The sequence below is a fragment of the Mytilus californianus genome, unplaced genomic scaffold (assembly GCF_021869535.1).
Source record: "Mytilus californianus isolate M0D057914Y unplaced genomic scaffold, xbMytCali1.0.p SCAF_4, whole genome shotgun sequence".
NCBI lineage: Eukaryota > Metazoa > Mollusca > Bivalvia > Mytilida > Mytilidae > Mytilus > Mytilus californianus.
This window is the reverse complement of record NW_026262690.1, coordinates 71,075,580-71,098,266: the sequence shown is the minus strand read 5'-3', so window position 1 is coordinate 71,098,266 and position 22,687 is coordinate 71,075,580. Positions and strand designations below refer to the sequence as shown.

The 22,687-nt window shown below is 30.9% G+C and overlaps 1 protein-coding gene across 1 annotated transcript; it reads left to right on the top strand.

Moving 5' to 3' along the window:
- Window positions 1–193: 193 nt before the first annotated feature.
- LOC127738436 (DDB1- and CUL4-associated factor 15-like) lies at window positions 194–22,476 on the top strand. The gene is made up of 13 exons (XM_052249680.1): window positions 194–275; window positions 5,236–5,354; window positions 7,795–7,942; window positions 9,504–9,610; window positions 10,337–10,437; window positions 11,224–12,240; window positions 15,432–15,529; window positions 16,441–16,566; window positions 16,897–16,988; window positions 17,790–17,848; window positions 19,170–19,230; window positions 21,311–21,423; window positions 22,246–22,476. The coding sequence occupies exons 1-13, from the start codon at window positions 243–245 to the stop codon at window positions 22,299–22,301; spliced, it is 2,130 nt and encodes a 709-aa protein (XP_052105640.1). The 5' UTR covers window positions 194–242; the 3' UTR covers window positions 22,302–22,476.
- Window positions 22,477–22,687: the final 211 nt, after the last annotated feature.

The window sequence follows — 22,687 nt, the reverse complement described above, 5'->3', positions numbered from 1 at the left end:
GATTCTCTACCCTCCTTGAAATGAAGTATTTGGTTAAGTTACTTACATACAAGTTTCATGTCATTTACTAAATACTTTTTGGTTCGTTTTTTGTTTAAACATTTTACTTTGGGTTTAGTCGTATCTTAATGGTTCTCTGCAAGAACCTACCTGAGTAAAACTTTTCTTCTAACAGATCATATTTCAAAACAAACATTTTTGGGAACATGACCACGCGGGACTAGGAATGAAAACCAGAAGATATGAATTTTGTACAAAAACTCCAATTAAGAGAGGTAGAAATAAATTTAGCTATCAAATACAGACGCAAAAGATATTCATTTGCACCTAAAAAGCATCAACATCTTTGATAGAATGTGTTTACTTACCGTCAAAATTCGTCATATCGCCTGACGGTTCTCCTGTTCGCTTTGACAAAGACTTTGGTCTATCTGTAAAAATCTGCATAATTCATAAAATCGCAAGAAAACACAAGAGTCTGTAGTCTCTAGTCGTTCACAATGGATTTAGTCGAAATATAACCCAATGTTTAGACAACATTAAAACAAACTTATTGTATATCTTAATTTTTGTTAAAAGTAAACAATACACCAATCTCGAGTTGTTTATTTATTCAAATTGAGTTACAGGTGTCCGACCACCAATTTCATCCACTCCAATTTAGGACAAATGTTAAAGCAGCCTTAACCTGACAAAAACTAGTGTTTGATGTCATTGTTTACTTAAAGTTAAACTAACAAACAAATTTGCAGAAATGAAACTTTTGGTGAAAGAGAAATATGTATAATTTATTTTAAGCCAAAATTTACTTGTCCTTGACTTTGCATTAAATTTTGAAGATTAATGTGCTCCACAGTATACTTATTTAAAATTTCAAGAAAATGATGGGGGGGGGGGAGGGGTATTTTTAGTAGCGCTTGACTTCTGAACGGTTTTGTTTCATTGCAAGACTGGAAACATTGGTTGAAAATTGGCAACATGTACAATTCAGAAATTATACCTGATTTCGGGTAACACGAATCACCAAATAACACCGTTATTAGCCAAATAACACTTGTAATCACCGAATAACACTTGAAATTTTAATATTAGCACATATTGGTGACATTTAAACATTGATAATTAAATAATATTGTATTATAAGTGTATTTTATAACTTAAAAATGATTTATAGAAAGCAGGTAAGTTCATAAAGATCGCATTAAATATTAGTGTGTACATCGAACATGGCGACCAAGGAAAACACAATGGGAAGAATAAAAGAATGATTGCATACAATCCCTCAACGTGTTCATTTTAGACCACCAAAGTGGAGCCCTCATGCCACGTCAAGGCAATGAACAATGTGAGGGTGGGCGCCTCCCCATTTAAAAAAATATGGAATATTTAACTGTTTACAATAATAATTTTTGTTTTTATAGTTAGTAAAAAATTAATATTATATTTTTTAATTTAAAAATGGAGAGTAACCAAGCCCTTTTAAAACTACTAAGATATCCTGCACAAGGCACGGGCTTATCTGTTATAGTTCGCGAAAACAATTTATTTAGAATTTTATTGTGAAAAATTAAAACTACTAAGATATCCTGCACAAGGCACGGGCTTATCCGTCATAGTCCGCGAAAACAATTTATTTAGAACTTATTGTTAAAAAATATTTTCTTCCAGTTGTACCTGAAAACATGCGCAACAATACTATACATGCATTATTTATCCAGTCTATAAAAACAGCAATGGGGAACAGTAAAAGAAAAATGAATTAAACACAATACAAATTAACTGCACCTATACTTCATATTTGCAAGAAAATATTTTTTAACTCTGTTCTTCATATTTTACCGTAAATATGCTGAACATTTTGGTACTCGGGCATCATTTTGTACATTATTTCAAGCCAACTAATGTTTATCGGACGGAATACGAAGCTCGCGACGGGATACATTTCACTGAAGAAGGCTACCGTGCCTTCTTAGTAGCTTTGAGGAAGTCGGTCAGTTGGTTGATTAACAAAGTGAGCAAATGAACTGAAATATTTTCTCATTGACTCCACGTGAAATGAATTTTGTTCAAGAAGAAGAAATTTTTTTTAACATGATCGAATGTCTTTTGAATTTTGCAAAAAAAAAGTATTTTATTAAAAAGAAAAAAACTCATATCAAATAAGTTTAAATACTTTTTTTTTTTATTTTTATTTTCTGAAGAAATTTTTTATTATTCTAAATAAATAATCAAAAATTCTTTGTGAAACAATAAAGCTTATTACACTTTTACAGAAGATATAGTTAGGAAGTACATATATTGTATATAGTTGTAAATATTTATTTGTGTTCTTTTTTCTTAATTATTATTATTGGTTTTGGTAATGCAGCCTTGGTATATATGTCAATTGTAATCAACTCAATGTTACTTTTCTAAATGTATGTGGAAAATCACTTATTGAGACTTAGTGAATTTACACGTTTAAATGTGTCTGAGTGTTTTCTAATAAATCGTTTTAGTATACCAAGACAGTCACAAGCCTGTTTAATGCAGAGTGTCCATACCGTAATTATATAATTTCATTATCATTTAATGATTAATTATGTAATGGGCACGTGTCAGTAAACAACAATCTAACTAACAATATGATAGAATTGTAAGGTAATAAATATTTTGATAATTGGGAACTTGGCATTATCACAATTAAATTATCTAATTGGCAAAAAATATTTCATTATTAAACTTAATTTAATGTATTCAAATGGATGAACATAGCAATAAAAAAAAATTTAACTTCTATACTATGAATATTATTTTTTTTTTCCTTTACTTTTATTCCTGAATTATGTATTAAAATGGATGAACATAGCAATAAAAAAATAATTAAACGTCAATACTAAGAATATTATTTTTTCTTGGCCATGTCGTACTTGTTGTCTGTAAAGCAGCAGTCCTTACATAGGAACTTTAGAGACACATCTGACCAGGCCGATAACATTGAATCATTCATTGGGACACAAGCACTGTGAACCCAACGATCACAACTACTGCACTGAATTGTGCAATCAACACATTCTTCATCACATTGAACACAAGGATATAAAGCCATTTTAAAAATGGAAGACAGCACATATGTCTTCACATGTTTTTATACCAAATTTTAGTGACTTGTAAAAACATTAATATTTGCCAATGAATATTTGCCAATGAAAATCTTTAATTTCTTTTTGAGAAAATACACACATACGAATCATCCATTCAGCTGCTTTGTTTTTATTATAAAACAATCAAGTATAATTAATTTTTTGATTAAATTTAAATTAAATATGTGAAAATTCATAATTACGTTTCATTCAATATTGAGTAAATCGTTAAGAAAACTAATTGGTGATTGGAGTAATTACATGGCTTTGATGTACTTGTTAACTTTTCGAAACCTTACTGAAAAACAATTATTGGACAATACTCTGTATATACAGTACATTATTTAATATTTTATTTTCATAGCTTTTCCCTTTGTATGCATATGCAATCATTCTTTTATTCTTTCCATTGTGTTTTCCTTGGTCGCCATGTTGGATGTACACACTAATATTTAATGCGATCTTTATGAACTTACCTGCTTTCTATAAATCATTTTTAAGTTATAAAATACACTTATAATACAATAATATTTAATAATCAATGTTTAAATGTCACCAATATGTGCTAATATTAAAATTTAAAGTGTTATTCGGTGTTTACAAGTGTTATTTGGCTAATAACGGTGTTATTCGGTGATTCGAGGTACCGCCTGATTTCTATGAAGTTAAACTTAAGTTAAAATATTAGAAAGCTGTAAAAATTGAAAAATTTGGTTGAATATATAGGGGTTTTGAATTGATGGTCTGACACCTACACATGTTTACCTGGGGTCATTAGGGGTAAATGGCTTTATGGATCTGTTTTTACTGTGATGTAATAAGATGAGCATTATTGAAACACAAGAAATTTGTAAGATGACACAGGCCATGTGCATAATGTTACACTTGGGTCGTTATAATACATGAAGATACACATGTACTTCCTGTTCATTAAACAAGTCTGCTATGTTTTATTAATTTGCTCTACAGCCTCCAATAAAAAAATAACTATACCTTTTTGTTAGGAAAAGTTTTATCCAACTCTTTATTAAATAAAAAGAATTGTTCACCAAAATTATGTGTGTGTTTTAGCGATTGTCTTTACATGAATTGTAGTTGAAAAACAATATTAAAAAATGTATAACATCTAAAGGGATACACGAAAATCACATTGAAATGGATAAAAATGTATAAAAATGTGAAAAATACAATATTTAAACAACTGCAAAATACCGAAACACCTTTTGCAGGTATCCAACCATTAATGCATGGCTCTATTGCTTTCTCTGTTAAATTCCATTATTTCCAGCATTCATAGCCATTTTGTCTTGAGTTTACATAAAATGAAAGTAATTTCATGTCTAAACAAAACCTAAGCCTGGCTTGTGCTAGAAAAAATTCAACATACCTTTAATTACATATAAGAGCACTGGTTCTATGATATCTGGAAGGACCAAAACAGACACTTCTGATCTGAGAAACAGCCAAAATGTGCATGTCCTATTTCTATTTCAGACAACTTTTTTTTTATTCAAAGTTAGCATTCAGCAAGGGTTCAATATTGATGCCAGGTCCTTAAGCTTTCATTTCAAACCCAAAATTATCAAAAATTTTACATGTTTTGAAAGTTACAGCTAAAGGGTATGCAGGAACTATTTTGTGTGAAATGTGAACTTGTGTCTTGTATTTTTCTTCGTGAACGGGAATGAATTAGTGATTCTTTACCTCAAATGGGAAAGGCGATTTGGATCAATGTCCACACATGTATGATCAAATCAACAGAAATTGTATGATCACAAGTGCAAAATGGCGATTAAGAAACCCGATCTCAATGAAATGACAGAAATTATTTCTGTAAAAAAAAAAAAATTTGTCCTAAATCCCAATTTTTTGTTTAGGACAAATAGCTTTCAGTTTAGGTCATGAATGGCAAATATGACCTTTTCTGGACCCTTGTACACAATACTGGTTTTGTCTTGTGCAAATTCAATTGATTTTCCTTTGATTCATTTCTTATCATCTCCCCTTCAATTAAATCAAAGTTTTATCACTGTCACTTGGGTTTCAAGATAACAAGAATTGATTATATATAAAATATTAATTTGTCATAAAAGTTTCTTTTTACTATATATAGACTGCTGGTTCATTGAAGAAGCACAGAAAATCAACATCAGCAAGATTGTTCAACAGCATTCCTCGTCGCATGTGTTATCGTCTTTGTGCATTAGTTCCGCAAGATCTCCTTGAAGAAGGGTATGTGCTCAAGATATATACTTTGTACTATAATAAACTATATATGGAATTATGGATTCAAAGTTGGTAATATCAAACTGATCAAAATACATCAACAGCAGATTTAAAAACATAGAACTTGACAGAATGAGATCTTGTAGACATGGTTGGAACTTGGAAATATCAGTTATATGGAAAATTGCATTGTTAGCGTTCTCCTGTGTTCAATATCATAGGTTTTTATCAGCAATGTCTCAGACAAGTTTGAAAAATCAGTGCCGATAATTTTTTTTAAAAGAGTTATGCCTTTGGAAATATTGATTATTTGGAAAGCCCTCTCACATGTACAATTTTCCCCACATTTTTATCAAATTTATATCAAAGGTTTATATCAGCAATATCTTGGACAAATTAAAAAATCAGTGCAGATAAAATATTTTTAAAAGAGTTATAAATGCCCTTGTAAATATTAATTTTATCAGAAATTGCATTGCATTTGCTCTCAAGCCTCATTTCTTGAAGAAATTTATTTAAGAAATGAATGCTTCTTTTTGTAATGTTATTGGGGCGTAAAAGTGTTGACAGAAGCACATTTTTTTCCGCGCTTCATTCTAAAAATGTGTGCACAATCAACACTTTTACACCCCAATAAAATTACAAAAAGAAGCATTCATTTCTTATAATTACATTAATATTTTTATGCTAATAAGACCATGAAAATTTTTTTTTATCGAGTTTTTCTTTTATTTACCTGTGCACTTTTTTGTGGAAGTGTGTGTCATCATGAAGGTTACATTTCATTTTGATATAAAGGTTTATTTTTGAATGACAGGGATTGTTGTTAGCCAATCAAACTAACGGATTCTCGTGAAACATATACATGTACAATGTATGTACAGTGTACATGTAATGTAATTATATAAAATTTAAAAAACAAAAAAAAAGTTTTATTTAGTTATTGTCTTTGGACAGATTAAATATGTGCAACACAGGATACATTGGAACTCTGTTCTTTTATTCTTTTATTTTATCTTGACAGTCACATTTATGTCCTAAAATTTCTAGGAATGTGAATATTTTTTATTTTTCTCTGAATAAATTTGTTTCATTTTTATCAATAAATCAAACAGGGAACATGAAATAGCTTTTTTTTGTGAGTTATGATATTTAATATAATATCTGTTTCTTGTTCTATGATTGATTTATTATGCCCCCGCCGTAGCGGAGGGGGTATTAAGGTTTACCCTTGTCCGTACGTCCCAAAGTTGGTTTCCGTTCTCTAACTTTAGTTTGCGTCAACCAGATTTTATGAAACTTATACACAATGTTTATTACCACAAAACACAGATCAAGTTTGAATTTTGGTGGCTTCACTATAACCATTCTAGAGTTATGCCCCTTTACAAATGGAAAAATTGCTGAATTTTTCGTTTCCGTTTTCTAACTTTAGTTTGCCTCAACCAAATGTTATGAAACGTATACACAATGCTTATTACCACATAATACCAATCAAGTTCAGAAATTGGGTGGCGTAACTTTTACAGTTCTTGAGTTATGCCCCTTTATAAACATAAAAACTGCTGAATTTTTTCGTTTCCGTTCTCTAACATTAATTTGCCTCAACCAAATGTTATGAAACTTATACACAATGCTTATTACCACATAATACAGATCAAGTATAAAATTGGGTGGCATCATTTGTACCTTTCTTGAGTTATGCCCCTTTATAAACATAAAAACTGCTGAATTTTTCGTTTCCGTTCTCACTTTAGTTTGCCTCAACCAAATGTTATGAAACTTATACACAATGCTAATTACCACAAAATACAGATCAAGTTTGAATTTTGGGTGCGTCACTTTTACCGTTCTAGAGTTATGCCAGTTTACAAATGGAAAAATGGCTGGAAATTTTCGTTTCTGTTCTCTAACTTAAGTTAGCCTCAAGCAAATGTTATGAGACTTATACACAATACTTATTACCACAAAACTCAGATCAAGTACAAATTTGTGTAGCGTCACTTTCACTGTTCCTCAGTTATGTCCCTTTATAACTTTATATGATATGCAAGCAGGGGCATCATCTGTGTCCCATGGACACATTCCCCATTTATTGATAAAATCAAAACAATTTATTTTGAGAAAATAAAAAGTATTCTCTTTTCCTACATGTAAAGTGTTAAAAGTTACTGCATGTTTGTTTGATTTTTAAATTTATTCATTTCAGTTCTGAATTCTTTCATTTTTGTGGGCCCTTTATGGCCTTTGTCCTATGATATGAGCTAATATAAACAAAAACCAATTTGAAAAGAGTACATGATATGATGTATATTCTACCTGCTAAGGGCAACGTCACAATTTTCCTTTAGTTAGTATAAACAGTTTATTTATATTGAAAAATAGGATCGTTATATTTTTGATAAACCTTGATAGCAATTAGATAATATCAATGTGCATCTTACAGACTGGTTTTTCTTGGATTTACCAAATGTGGCCAGTTTGTGGTATCATATTCCTGTCAGTTGCTGGTTGCTGCAGAACATTCTACATTACCTGTCTATGTATATAAACTACAATGGTGGAGATTTATACCAAACAGTCCATTACATATGGTAGGGAAATAGGTTTAGAAAATCAAAATAACAATTTTGTATCAAATATTAGACATTTAATAGGCATCTTAATGTTGCAACCAGAGGCTCATTGTTACATCTTGTAGGGTATAAAGCTGATAATGTATATTTAATAACAACTTCATATTTTGGTTTATTGGTAAGTCAGTATTCACAGATAAATAAGTACACATTATTCATTTACATTTTCACATGCAACACATATTTTTAAGCACATCAAATACATATTCTGTGCAGGTTATACATCTGCACTCTGCATGAAACAAAGATATATATATATATATCTCATTATTAAGAATGTACATTTGTTTTCAGCAAATAACTAATAATGTGCTTATACATGATATATTTTGTCATACATGTACATTTAAAATCTTGGACAATGAATAATATGAATAGTATAATGTAAAAGTTCTTCATTTTTTTGGTTATGTATTTATTGGCATAAATACATAAATACATATAACAATATCATACATTTATAAGCTTTAAGTAATAAGTCGACAGTATTCTGAAAAGACATGACAAGTACATGTATATATAATTGGTTTATTTTCTTTCTCTCTGAATCATTTGACAAAGTTATAATATTTATAAACCTAGGTGGGCTGGATTTTGAGTATATCTATATATATGTAACTTGAAGTATACTTGTTTTTAATTTTTGATTATTCTATTAGTTGGAGCCAGAGGTTCCCACGAAAATAAGCTTTCTGAAGGACGCCTCCGGGTGCGGGAATTTCTCGCTGCATTGAAGACCTGTTGGTGACCTTCTGCTGTTGTCTGTTCTATGGTCGGGTTGTTGTCTCTTTGACACATTCCCCATTTCCATTCTCAATTTTATTTCTTCAATGCTTATTTTCTTATTTTTATATAATAAGATTTTTTTGAAAAATCTTTTATGCTACCATATTTACTTACACGCTTTGCATTTATGTTCTGAAAATAAAATATTTTGTTAGCAATAAAATAAGATATCTTAAGTTAATTTTTCATATTTGTTCTAAGGTCCCAAATAAACTAATATTTGGCCGTTAGTTTTCTCAATTGAATAGTTTCATATTTTTTATGTCAGGGCCTTTTATAGCCAAATATACGGTATGTTTTTTTTCTCATTGTTGAAGGCCATACAGTTGCATATAATTGCTTCAATCCACGTCATTAGAACTTTGATGGATAGTTTTCTCATTGGCAATCATATCTCATCTCCTTGTTTTTATATTCTTAAGTCAAGTGGCAGTTCAATTTGCACTTTTGTAAATATCCCTTATTAAGTTCTTTCCACAAATCAATTTTTTTGGAATAGTCTAGAATATGTGTTCTATGGTTTCTATTGAGTCCTCAAAACAGTTCATTTATTGCTTTGTGTTACAGTACTTTTATTATGTAAAGATATTCATTTGTCCTAAATATTCTGTGAGTGATAATATCTTGTAGCCAATATAGTTTTGAACTTTATATCAAAAGGCAGTCTATACTCTATGTAAAAGTACTATATTACTTCACACAAGAGTTATTTTTTGAATTCTAATATTTTCAGGTTTCTGAAGTAAGACTGTTTGGAGAAGAAGATGTCACACAAGATTTGTTTATCACATTTTGTCAGTGGCAGGATGATAGTTCTAAAGTCCTAGTCTTGGGTCAGAGGTTAGTTCAATATAAATTCCAGCACAGTACTCCGTTGATTGTGCTATTTATTAAATACTATTAAGTTGGTAGAATTTGTTTCTCTAATAAAAATGGTCTAAATTAACATACATTTAAAGGTTACCATCATAAATTGATTGACTAATACAATATGTCTGTGTCTCAAAACTCTAGCAATATGTTTTTACAGTTTAAGATATTTAGATACCAGAATAGTTGTCTAATCTGTAATTTTACAGATTGTGTCCTATTTCCATCCTTCCTTCCATTCCATTTTGTTGCAAAGCTTGAATGGGGGCATTCATGTCCTCAGACAAATTCTTCTTTTATTTTTTTAGAGTATTCAGGATAAATATGGAAGTATGCTATGATGGTCTCAAAACCTATCTGGATTTAAAATAAGTCAATTAGATAGTTTTAAAAGCTTACAGAATCTTAGTATTTTAATGTACCATTGAAAGTTTCCCCTGACTTTGCAGTAATTTCAACCTCAACTTGATTACTTCATGACAATTACATTGTGTATTTCAGTTTACCAAGTGAAGATAGAGATAGTTGTTGTCAGTGTTACATGACAATTACATTGTGTATTTCAGTTTACCAAGTGAAGATAGAGAAAGTTGTTGTCAGTGTTACATAACAATTACATTGTGTATTTCAGTTTACCAAGTGAAGATAGAGATAGTTGTTGTCAGTGTTACATGACAATTACATTCTATATTTCAGTTTACCAAGTGAAGATAGAGATAGTTGTTGTCAGTGCTACATGACAATTACATCGTTTCCTACCTCCTACAGGTGCTCATTTTGTCAGCTGCTTCAGACAGGTAAATTATTCTCCTTTCTGGATAAAGGGAGTAGTATATTAATTGAATTACATTTGATACAAATGATGTTATACGCAATACTGGTCGGTAATTTCGTTGGTCTTGTATGCCTGTCCATTGAATGTTATGTTAATGGAATGAATGGACTTACCACACAAACGAAATACCATTGATGAAGGTACCCTTTTACAAAGAATGAGTTTGTTTCTGTCAGTTGAGTTATTGAAATTCAGAAATTATTGCATACATTTAATTATTGCGATTTAAAGAATGAACAGAAGTGGGAGTTTAATTATTGTGATTTTAGGAAAAACTACACACAGATATATGAATCAAAGGCATTGATTTAATGTTAGAAAAGAAGCAAACCATTTCATTGTTCTTTGTACATTTCTAAGTATATATGCTGTTATTAGGGCCACATAATCAATCAGCAGAAGGCCTTTAGTAATCAGCTAGTGTTTGCATGCGTCTGTCCATCCGTCTTGTCAAAAATTGTTTCAGCTCATAACTTTGAAACCTTGTGAAGTTTTGTAATGAAACATGGTAGATTATTTTCTACTTCTAGAAGGTGTGTAGTGTACAAGGAAGAAAAAAAACACTAAAAGTAATGGTCAAAAACATTGTTCAACTTAGTCACCCCCTGTGCATATATATGTTAAAAATCGTTTCTGCTTATAGTTAGGTAATAAAACGTAGTGCTCTTGGCACACCGACGTCTGTTTATTTTATTCATGTCATCTAATTATATACTGTCAATTGAATATAATTTTTTGTTTTCTGCAGCACCAAAAGAATTACAGACAATATCAAAGTGCCTTGCTCATAAATATGCCTTTCATACAAAGTTTGAATTGACTCCACCTTACCCACCGTTTTGTCCTAGAACTCAGTTAAAGATTGATGGAGTAGCAGTGGTAAATACTGGTGATTCCATTGTTGCTCTTGCTGTATGTGTTGGTGATTCTTGTAAACATTCACCCATGTGTAGAATGGACTGTTCAGTAGTGGAAAGTATGGATGATCCTGGTTCCACAGATGGTGTCATATCTGATACTATTAAATATACTGCAGTAAGGAGTCCAGCCTCTCCATCACATTTATGTAGTGAATGTAGAAAGAGACCATTTTGTAAACATGAGTATGTGTTCTCTCCCTCGCCTAAACATTTTTCTGATGAAAGTCAGAAGGAGAATATGGAAGCATATTTGTTAAAAGAATATAGCAAGCAAAAGTCGCCAAAATCTCCTCGTGTCATTGATTCAAATCAACGAAAAAATGGTAAACATGGATCCACAGGAATGAGTTCACAAGAGTGGTTTGAAAGCATGGGGGATGAAAATCAATCAAATGGAGTATTGACTGCTCATTCATCATCTGTTATTCATGAAATTCATGATGGTGGATCTAATATACATAGTATGGAGGTTGACCAGGATAGAATCTCCAAAGACAGGTGCTTAAGATCACCAAAAGATGAAAATTCTTGTGATTCAAAAAGTAGTGTTCAAAGCAGTATTTACTTGCCTTCTAAATCTAGTCCATTGCATGTGTCAGAAAATTATGACTGTTCAGACAATCTAGTAGCACATAGTCCTCTCCGTATTACTACCAATACCCAGAATTCTCAATCACGTCAGGCATCACAACGATCATTTTTCTCACCGTCCAACAGCACAAGTAGTAGGAGTACTACAGACAGTCTTGTGTTACAAGTAAATGATTCGAGGACAGTAACGTTTTCTGTAAGAAAATATACACAGTCACTTGAACAAGATGATGAATCACAAGAGGTTGTTGAAGGTAGGTTACACTGGCTTCCTTAAAACATACAGTACAAATTTCGCGAAAGGCTTCCCAAACTCCGAACACCAAGTTTTTTCTTGGTGTGACACCAGGAAACTCCGACATCCCTCCCTAAATTCTCGGAGAAATTTGGGAGTATTCCCTCCGACTTCCGCGTAGATTCGCTACCTTTTGTTTATTGTATTAGCGACATCTCTCCCAGTCCGGTGTGACGCGGTGTCACACCAGGTAATTAATTGCCATAATCCTTCTGATCTATACCGGCACGCGACAGTTAAGGTATGTGAGATTACTTATGTAATTAAACAATTGTATTTCCTGTCTATTGATAATCAGGTTATATTTCTGATTGCTTGAAACAAATAAAAGATTTAAAAGCAAAACGTTGTTGTTAATTCTTTCAATTACACTGTACATTTAAAAATAGTTTTATTAAAAAAAAAACTATATTTGATTTTTACCTCGTTTTTTTTTTCTAGTCAGTAAATTAATATTTAATTTACAAAAGAGACATACTTGTGTAAAAATAAAAGGAGACTTACGCTGAATAAAAGTGGGCAGTTTAAAGGAAAATTACATGTCTCAAAGTTTTGTATACAAGTAAAAAAGAAAATATTCACTATTCGTTTGCTAATAAGTCCACCCCATTTTCATTTTACGATTACATAATTGCTTGAAACAAATTAAAGATTTAAAAGCAGAATGTTGTTGTTAATTCTTTCAATTGCATTAAAGTTTTATAACAAAAACTATACTTGATTTTGACCTTGTTTAAGTTCATCGGTAAATTATTTTATTTACGAAAAGAGACATACTTGCGTAAAAATAAACAGAAACTAATGCTGAATATAAAAGTGAGTAGTTTAAAGAAAATTACGTGTCTCAAAATTTGTATATGCAAGTAAAAAAGAAAATACTATTCACTATTCGTTATGCTTAATAAGTCTACGGCATTTTCTCTTTACGATTTGTTGGCATTACTTTAGGATAAATAATAACATTTCGGCTACAACAGGAATACTTCTATAGCTGCATCAACTCGTCGTTGCATAATATTCATTTACGCACAATGTATGTAAACTTGTGTGTTGTATAAAGGACAGTGATTTTAATTTTTTTTAAAAGAAATTAATTGCCGTGGGAAGACGAAACACATCTCAGTGATCAACAGTCCGTGGTTGAACTTTGAACTTGACTTCGCTCACAATATTGAATGCTAAAAATAGTGACATCAATTTTGTCCACGAGATTTTTATTTGGCGGGAAATATTATCACGTAACAGTAAACTCAGGTGACCTTTCTGGATGACCGTGGGAAAATTCATTCGGGGTTTAAATTTGCTTTGGAATGATTGACATTTGTATGCCTTAAGATTGAGGCTCTAGAAGGTCCTTTTACAATTGATTAACCGGAATCTAAAATATAATTCTTTTCTGAATAAACGAACACCAGCCTTTTAATTTTACGTTTCTCAGTCAACACAGGACATAAACCTGGACATTATTTATACGTCCATGGTCAACAATATACATAAATGGTAGATGAAAACAGGATGCATGTCGTTCAGTTCCTGTTGGGCGTTGGTAGAGATCCTCTGTGAAAAATGTGTAGATCCTAAAAATCCGATCCACATTTTTTTCACATATTTCTTTCTTGAAGAACACGATATAATTTCATTTAAATAATCTATAGTATCATAGTATTAATTGTTGAAATGCTTCTTATTTTTATTTCGCCAAGGACTTTTAACGAGCAGTAAAATACGGATTGCGCCCATCCAATTTTATTTTAAATAATAAAGGATCAATAACAGATTATAACAGAGATAAACAACACATGATTTTTTTTTCTATATATAATTAAATTAGGTTGTGATTATTGTGTTGTGTCTGGGCGGGGAATGTCTCTCAGTTTTGTGTTTTTATGAATATAGGGCACATTGCATACAAAACGTTTTCCCTTTGTTCAACATAGTTGTCACTTTACAGTTTCTTTTCTGAGTTCAAATATTTCAAGTCGGTAATCTACCGAGGTAGTGAAACACAATATTTTACATTGCAAAATAAATTGAAAGTAACAGAGTTCACTTGTTGATCCGATAAATTAACTCTTGGGTTTAGATTGGACAAATTACCGTAAAAACATCATTTTGTTTTAAGCCAGTTGATATTTATATATTGAACAATTAATGAACCGGATATTGCTCACTGAGTAGGTCATAAAAGATTCTAATTGTAGTAAAATCGTCTTTGTTGAAAAAACAAAAATTATGACCTGACCGGACTATAATAAAAATACAAAATAAGTGTTTTATTCGTATTTTTATACGTTTGTACGTTTTATTTCAAATGACAATGACATGGGGCAAATACATACAAGAATAATTATCTTATTTTGAAAAAAAATGTCACATTTTTATCTGTCAAAGAAAGGAAATTTTAATACCGTGTTTTAAAGCACACAGGTGCAATCAAGATCGATTAAATGTACAAAGGTAATAAATCTGGCTAATCCGATTATGTTGTCACGCGTCATTAATTTTCAGTACATCCGATGGGCAATAAACCAATTAACAGCCACGCGGTGTTGGGAGAGAATCTTTGGAGGAAATTGGGAGTATAATCCGTGATTCGCGGTGTGACACCGCTACACTCCGAAATCCGTGATTAGAGTTCGCGATTACAAACTCTCTGTGCGTACTGTAGGTTCTAAGGTCAAATATTTGCATACATTTTTGCTGTGCAGTAGATAGGCACATGTACATGTAAACTTTAATAATGATAAATTTCAGCTGAATTCAGGTAGGTAGCAAAACAATCTTTGCTAGAAATCTCATTGTCTTTCCTAAAGTCATATATGTTGTACTGGAAATGATATAACATGTATAATCATGATCGATTGTTCAAATAATCTTGATTTTGCATTGGTGAATTGTACCTAAACAGTTTCATATATTGTACTGAAAATATATACTCCTGATCGATTGTTCAATATATATTTACATCATAGAACATAAAAGATAATTGACAAACAATAGTACACAAACCACACATGTACATAGGCAACAAATAAAAAATGGGGGAAAATTTTAGTGCTATTGACAGGTTGACAAGTCACAGTATCTGATGTCATAAACAAAGAAATTTTGACAGAATGATTAAATCATTAACTTTCTGAATGTCTTCAGATGACTTGGACTTGGCCTATCGTAGTGTGTTACCTGTCGATGTACAAGGTCCTGAGGGAAGATCACTTCTACTTTCACAGAAAAAAGATGTTAATCAGGTTGGTTTGATGATTTATTGCAGCAATCAAAAATTGTTTTGAAACTTATGTATTAATGCATTTACTATATACATGTAGTAGCTTACATGCATATCACATTATGATCTTGAGTTGCAATTACAAAGTTTGCTATGACGTATGAACTATGGAATGATCAACAATTTATCCCTTCTGAGTTACAATTACATTATGGTCATGAACAGACAGGGAAAATAATGGTGGAGGTGTTTGAGTAAAAAAATTCATCAAACTTATACAATGGATTATATATCTGTACAATTTTGTTTAAGTAGTGTATGAATCATAGATTTGAATGTCGAATCAATTTCAATTTTTTAACAAATTTATATGAATAAAAAGGAAATGTGGGGTATATGTTACTGAAACATCAATTACACAATTAATCAAAAGATATTTAGAGGGTGGAAAAGACAGAAGACAGGTATTCATTATACAATGTGTCAAACTCAAAATCATCCAAAGTCTTGTAAAAAAAAAACTGAAACTATAAAAGATCTGCCATCAGCACCAAATTCTCCTAATAACAAAAATCATTTATAAGATATGACAAAAGAGCTATGACAAGGTTTCTGGGAAAATACATGGATATTTGACTTTCTCTTAATGTCAATGCATACATCTATGGAATTTGTAAATAAAACCACATGACTGACCAGTAATTTTCGATCAAAATCTCATGCAGAATGACCAATTTACTTTATTATAAAAGGAAGATGAATTAATAATAAATGACATTCATAATATTTTATTTTATTTTAATTGGATTCTTTTATCAGTCTTTTTATCTTGTAAATTTGATATAATTTAACCCTTACTGGACATTAGCTAAAGGACAAATACTTATGTAATGTTTGTTAAATTATTTTAAAATATGCTATTTATTTTGACAGAAACATTTAAAGGTTGTACAGTTAACATTTGATGTTGAGCATTACCTCGAGGAAGTGATTGGTCAAAAAGCAGAGTGGGGTCATCGATATGTTTCTTTTACTAACTATGATCTACAAATTCTTGATGTAAGCTAAGAAAACATTAAATTAATATCTAGATGCATATCCTCCAGTAAATGTTACTGAAAATTAAAATAAAGATGACAGTTTCAACATTCTTTGTCACTGAGACACATTTATCTAAATAATTTTCAATTTTATGTACAGGAATTTTTATAATTAACTTATACTTGCTACTCTAGTCTTTGGTGACTACAAATGTAGATGTTTGCTTTTTTGCATTCATCCTGAAAATGAATAAAAATTTGCCCCTGGAATCAAACAACAATCAATGATTTAACTTTTGCACTTTTAATGTACACCCTTTTGAGATGCTTGTTTGATTCTTAATTACAGGTATGTGCAGATAGAAATTTAGTGGTTGGAAAAGTCATTGTGTTATTACATGCCAGGGAAGAATTGGACCTGCCAAAGAAAGTTAAGAGATGGTAAGGAATATATATTATTAAATACAATTTCCAGAAAAAAATATAATTAATTTACACTTTATGTATGTTTCTGTGTATACAATGGATATTCTGATTACTAGCGCCCATTGGATTTTTCACTATAAACATCAAATTACACGACTTGTATCTTTAATAAGTAAGGAGATGTAGGATATTTGTTAGCCAGGCAGAAATTGAACAATATCAATAATAGAAAACAAATAACATCCCGAGATACAAATACAGTCTTCTTTGATAGATAATTTTTTTTATCAAATATCAATTGCTACAAATTATGAATGGATTCAACAGAGACAGCAAAAGATTTTACCATGTACACCATATCATCTGATGACAATAAAAACACTGACAAGGATTTTGACTTGGGACAGTCATATAACACCAGATGTTCTTGTTATTGACAATATAAACATTGCTGTAATTATTGAGTGTTCCAAAGTATGGAATTAACAATACAGGAACTAATAAGTGTTTAAAAATGCATGGTATTTAGTTATAAGTGTTCTAGAAGTTTCACATACATGTTCATGTTGTTTTCAGGCATTTTATTTTTTTTGCTTCAGGGAATTTCAGGTTTTCATGTTGTAATGTTAGGGGAAATTTTAGCGATAAATAAATTCAAACTTTAAAAATGTCATAAATTAACCAAATATGGAATCTGAGCATAAAGTTGATTATGGAAGGAAAAGAAAAATTGTGGGTTTCATTCCATTATTTAAAACTGCATGCAAATTATCTAATGTAAATTGTGTAATTTCAAATTATGTGATTCCTTTGTAGCAAAAATTCTATCAAGATGTACCAGACCAGCTTTTGTTTTACCTGGAATTTAACAAATGGTGGGTTGTTGTAATAGTATTATAGGCGCGTTTTGAGTGTAATTCCTGCTTGAAAAAATTGTCACAATTTACTCCAATAGTACTGAACAGAATGACTTCATATTTGGTCAGCTGGTTGACAGTGATGAAGTATCATTTGTGTGCTTTTCAGATCTGTCAGACAGCTTCTTTATTTTTTTCCATATTTTGAATTACATGTTTTGACGTGCTTAGCATGACAACATGTGCATTTTTGTTTCAATAATTATATTTTTTATTGTAGGATAATTTATTGTTTGATTCATATTTGAAATATAAAGTGTCAACTTCTATGGCATCATTTATTAGTCCCCTACCGACGAAGTCGAAGGGGACTTTAGGTTTGCACTCTGTCTGTCTGTCTGTCCCTCTGTCCGTCTGTCCATCTGTCAGTCCGGCAAATCAATTTTCCAGACTTTTTTTCTTAATGCTTGAAGATATTGATTTGATATTTGGTGTATTGTTTTATCATGACAAGTTACAGGTCAAGTTCGATTTTCACGATTTTAGCTTTTTTCCTTCTTCAGTTAAAGCCCTTTCCCTAGTTTTTTCTTGGTTACCAATTTTCATGGATTATGGAAAGTTTGTATTTTCGTAGATATTTAATTTCATGGTTTTTCTAAAGTCTGCATACAAGTCAGAAAATTTGTACGCCATTGAACACTTAAATTTGTGGAAATTAGTATCCAACAATATGTTAAATCCACAGTACTTTGTTTAATTAATAAATTTTTCCTTTTTTACAACAATAAGCATTTGCCTCAAGTGTAACACCAATGTATGGAAATAGTGTTGATGAAATAGGTGGGCAGAGTTAATAATTCTATTCTTGGGTTGCTTTTGCATAAATTGGAACTACATGTTGGAATCAGATGATTCTTCTTGCAGCCAATAAAAAATCAGTATCTATGAATTTTAACACTAATTTTATATATTAGCAAAAGAACTTTAAAAGTTGACATTTTATATTATTTGAGAGATAAATTATTGTGCTAGGGTAGTTGTATCAATGAAATGGACAAAAGAAGAAATTTGTAGGTCATACCTTTTTGTTTACACTTAACTTGCTCTATGTGTTGCAGATCAATCTGGTCAGCATATCAGACATTATGAGTATGTGGGTGTGTAGATGATAGGGTTGCTTTTTAAGTGTGATGTGTATAGATTAATGACCTATCTCTATTGGTACATGTATATTATTCAGCCATTATAAAATTTTCATGACATTTTAAGTGTCTATTCTTGAAAAAAATCAGCAAGTTTACCGGACAGATCTTGAAAAATTTATTTTTAAATTTTGTAGGGTTTTATGACACAGTAAACATTGACAGATTAACTGAGGTCAATGAGACAGAAATGAGAAGGTATTTATTTATATATTCAGTGTTCTCCCCAGGATTTTTGGATAGCACCAGGGTAATGCGTGTGGACAGCTTGGTGAAATGATTCATACAATCAGTTGTGTCGCGTAGTGTGGCTTAGCTATATTTCTAGTTACTGCAGTATGTCTCTTGTTTTGTTTTAACACTGTGGTACTGTGTTATGTAGACATTGAGTCAGAAAATTATTGGTAAAAAAAGAAGTAAATCAATAAACAGTTTGTATACTTTAATATTTTTTTTAAATAAATGAAACATGATTCATTACAAAATATTCATCTAAATTTAAAGTAATCAATTCTTTTATAAAATCCATGATCAATAAAAATAAAATATCATTCAAAGAAGACCAAAAATGTTAAAATTTAAAAAAAAACTTTATATTTCTAGAAAGAAAATTGTTGTATGTGAAAGGATTCTTGTCATAAGGAGATATAAAATAACAAGAACAAATATTGATTTATTGTTTGAACCAGATTCTATCTTAAATTTAAAAAAAATTTGCCATAGATTTCTTGAAAAAATATTAACCTTTCTTGTCTTTGGTGATAATTAAACATTGATACAGGCTTAATACTGCACTGAAATCTAAATCTTTATTTGTCATGATCCATTTAAAAAGAATTCCTAATCTATAAATTTATCTTAGGTCTATAAGTTACCATATTCAATGTCAACAACAAAGTCTCCCTATTTTTCCCGCCTGAATGACAGGAAGTAGATATAAATAGATTTAACATGTGCTTATGGATAAAATTTGCAAGATTACTTCTGTTATTCATTAATTGTGGATATAGATACCCAGTTTGAAGGTACAGTCATACATTTTATTTATCAAATAGAATAGATTGCAATTAATTGCAAATAAACTTTAATATTCTACGTGAACTAACTGGGTCATGTGATATGTACATATGTCCGTCCCCTTCAATGATACTATAGTTTGAAATCCGATATCATGCACTAACTATGTCATAATTAAAGAAAATGTTGGCCATGGTTAAATCAGACATATTATATTATACTAATGAGCCAACTTTATTATGTACAAAAAATGCACAGGCGTGTGTGCAACTATCTGGTTCACACTGTTTGTGTACAAAGTATTTACAGACTTGTCACAGGTCAGCGCTTGGGTTGTGAGTGAAGCCATAAAATAGTTATCAGTGATCATAAAGTTATGAACTCCTAATTAAACACAAAAGAATAATGTAACAAGTGTTAATTACATCGATTAAATCCAATCAACAAGGTTAACCTCATAAGGTAAATCGATCACATGGTGTCAACAATCTGGGTAAACTGGTTTGAACTGGTCAAATTTCACCTGGAATTTTATACCGCACGGAAAAGATTTAACAAATCGCTTAAAACTTTACCGATTTTTTTAATGAAAATTTTAGCACCACGGTAAAAAATTATACATCGCGGTAAGACCGATACCACCACGGTCAAAAATTATACATCGCGGGTCCGCGGTCCTTTAAGGGCCTGGGAAGAACACTGATATTTTTTTAATAAGCTATCGATGAATTTTAATGCATTTATCGTTTTTATTATGCACTGTTTACAGGACGTTTTATGGTATACCTTTGTCACTCCAACCGTCAACATGTTGGACTGCAACTCAAAAATGCTTTAACCAATTTTCATGAAACTCTGGTATATTGTTTATATGTATTGACGTAAGCTCCCTCGATCTTTATAAATTTTAGATTTTACATTTCCGAGTTGTGGGATTTTATTGATAAAAAATGGGATATTTTCCAGTTTTCTGACAATAAATCAAAAGCTTTGAGCAGTTTTCAGGAAACTTTGGTGACTGGTTTATATCTATAATAATAAGCTCCCTTTAGTTTTTGTTTATAAATTTCTGATATGACATTGAGGAGTTATGGAACTTAATTCTTTGAAAAAGTGACGGGTGTATCATGCGCTTATGGCGCAGCTCTTTATTTTATTTTAACTAGAAGTCAATTGTTTTAGCAGTACAGGAAACCAAAGGATAAATTGTTCTATAAACATTTAGATAGCTGCATTACATCAATGTTGATATTTTTAACAGGAAAGAATGGAAGCCTGGACATCGAGAATGTGCCTTATTGAGACGTCAGATGTTTGTCCCTCAGTCCACACATAGATATATAAATGTTCTCACTAATGAAGCTGTGTTCAAAGGTATGTTCATTAGTTAAGTTACTTAGGAACATTTGGTAATCTAGAAATCTTGGAACAGTGTGCGGAGTAAAAATGTTGTTCCTGTAAGAGTAAGAGCAAGTACTGGTTTGTTTCTAGTCAGAAAAATGTTTCCATGTTGAGTGAAATTTATTCTGTAGATTGCTAGCTTTTTAGAAAAAGTCTGAACTCATTGTGTTAGTCTAGTTCTAAGCAGGCTATATTCTTATCACATTAATATATCATCCTAGAAATACATATAGTATTTGCTGAAAGATGTTTTTTAAGAGTATGTCTGTGATCTAAAAAAATTCCATGTGTGCTTTTTAATGTGAAATTTGTAGCAAAATGTTGATTTTCAATATCTATTAAATGAAAAATCTTTAATTATATCCCACTCTAAATGGGGGTGTAATTCAGTTCGTCATATTTCTGTTGTATTTTCTCAGCAACAAAGACATAGCTTCCTGAGATATATGTAGCTATTCTTTTTCCTGTTTTCTTAGAAATTGTCTCTTTAAAGTGTCATCATACACATGTTTAAGAATTAAGTAAGTTTATAAGTTCACAACATTGATCAGGCACTTGACATCTAGTTTATTTAATTAGTAGAAGGCTGAAACTATGAATGAAAAACCAGTAAACCAGTTACTTTGGCATATACTATGAAATTTGTATTTGTGGTGTTTTTTGCAGATAAATTTTAGGTGTTCAGATAATTTTATTTCAAGGTAACATCATTTCTGGAATAATACACAATTCATCTTATTATTGATACATTATTTTTATGGTCGATATAAATAATTTTCATTATTTATATTTCAGGAAAATCATTGTCAATGATAGTCTCCCCTCAGCATTTCGTTGCTATACTAATGTGATTCTGATGGTGCCAAGAGAAGACTGCAGTTATCAAAATTTTTTGTTACAAGACTTATCAATGAATTGACACATGACTTTTTAAGTTGTAGACCAAGACTTTGTAATTAAGCAGTGTCATATTTTAACTCAAACATCAGTGTTCAAATTTGTCAAATAAAAGTTTTCATTTGAAAATGATCCTCCGTAATAAATAATGCCACATCATTTAAGGGATCTCAGAAAACTACAAATACAAAACTTGAAGGAATCAGATCCTTATTTTATAGGAACTTGAAAAACATGGAAACCACTTAAATTACAATTCCATTGTGGCATCTTAGATGGTACAAAAGCCATCCAACTTGGAAAATTGTAAGCTCAGTTTATAACACATTTATGTATTGGG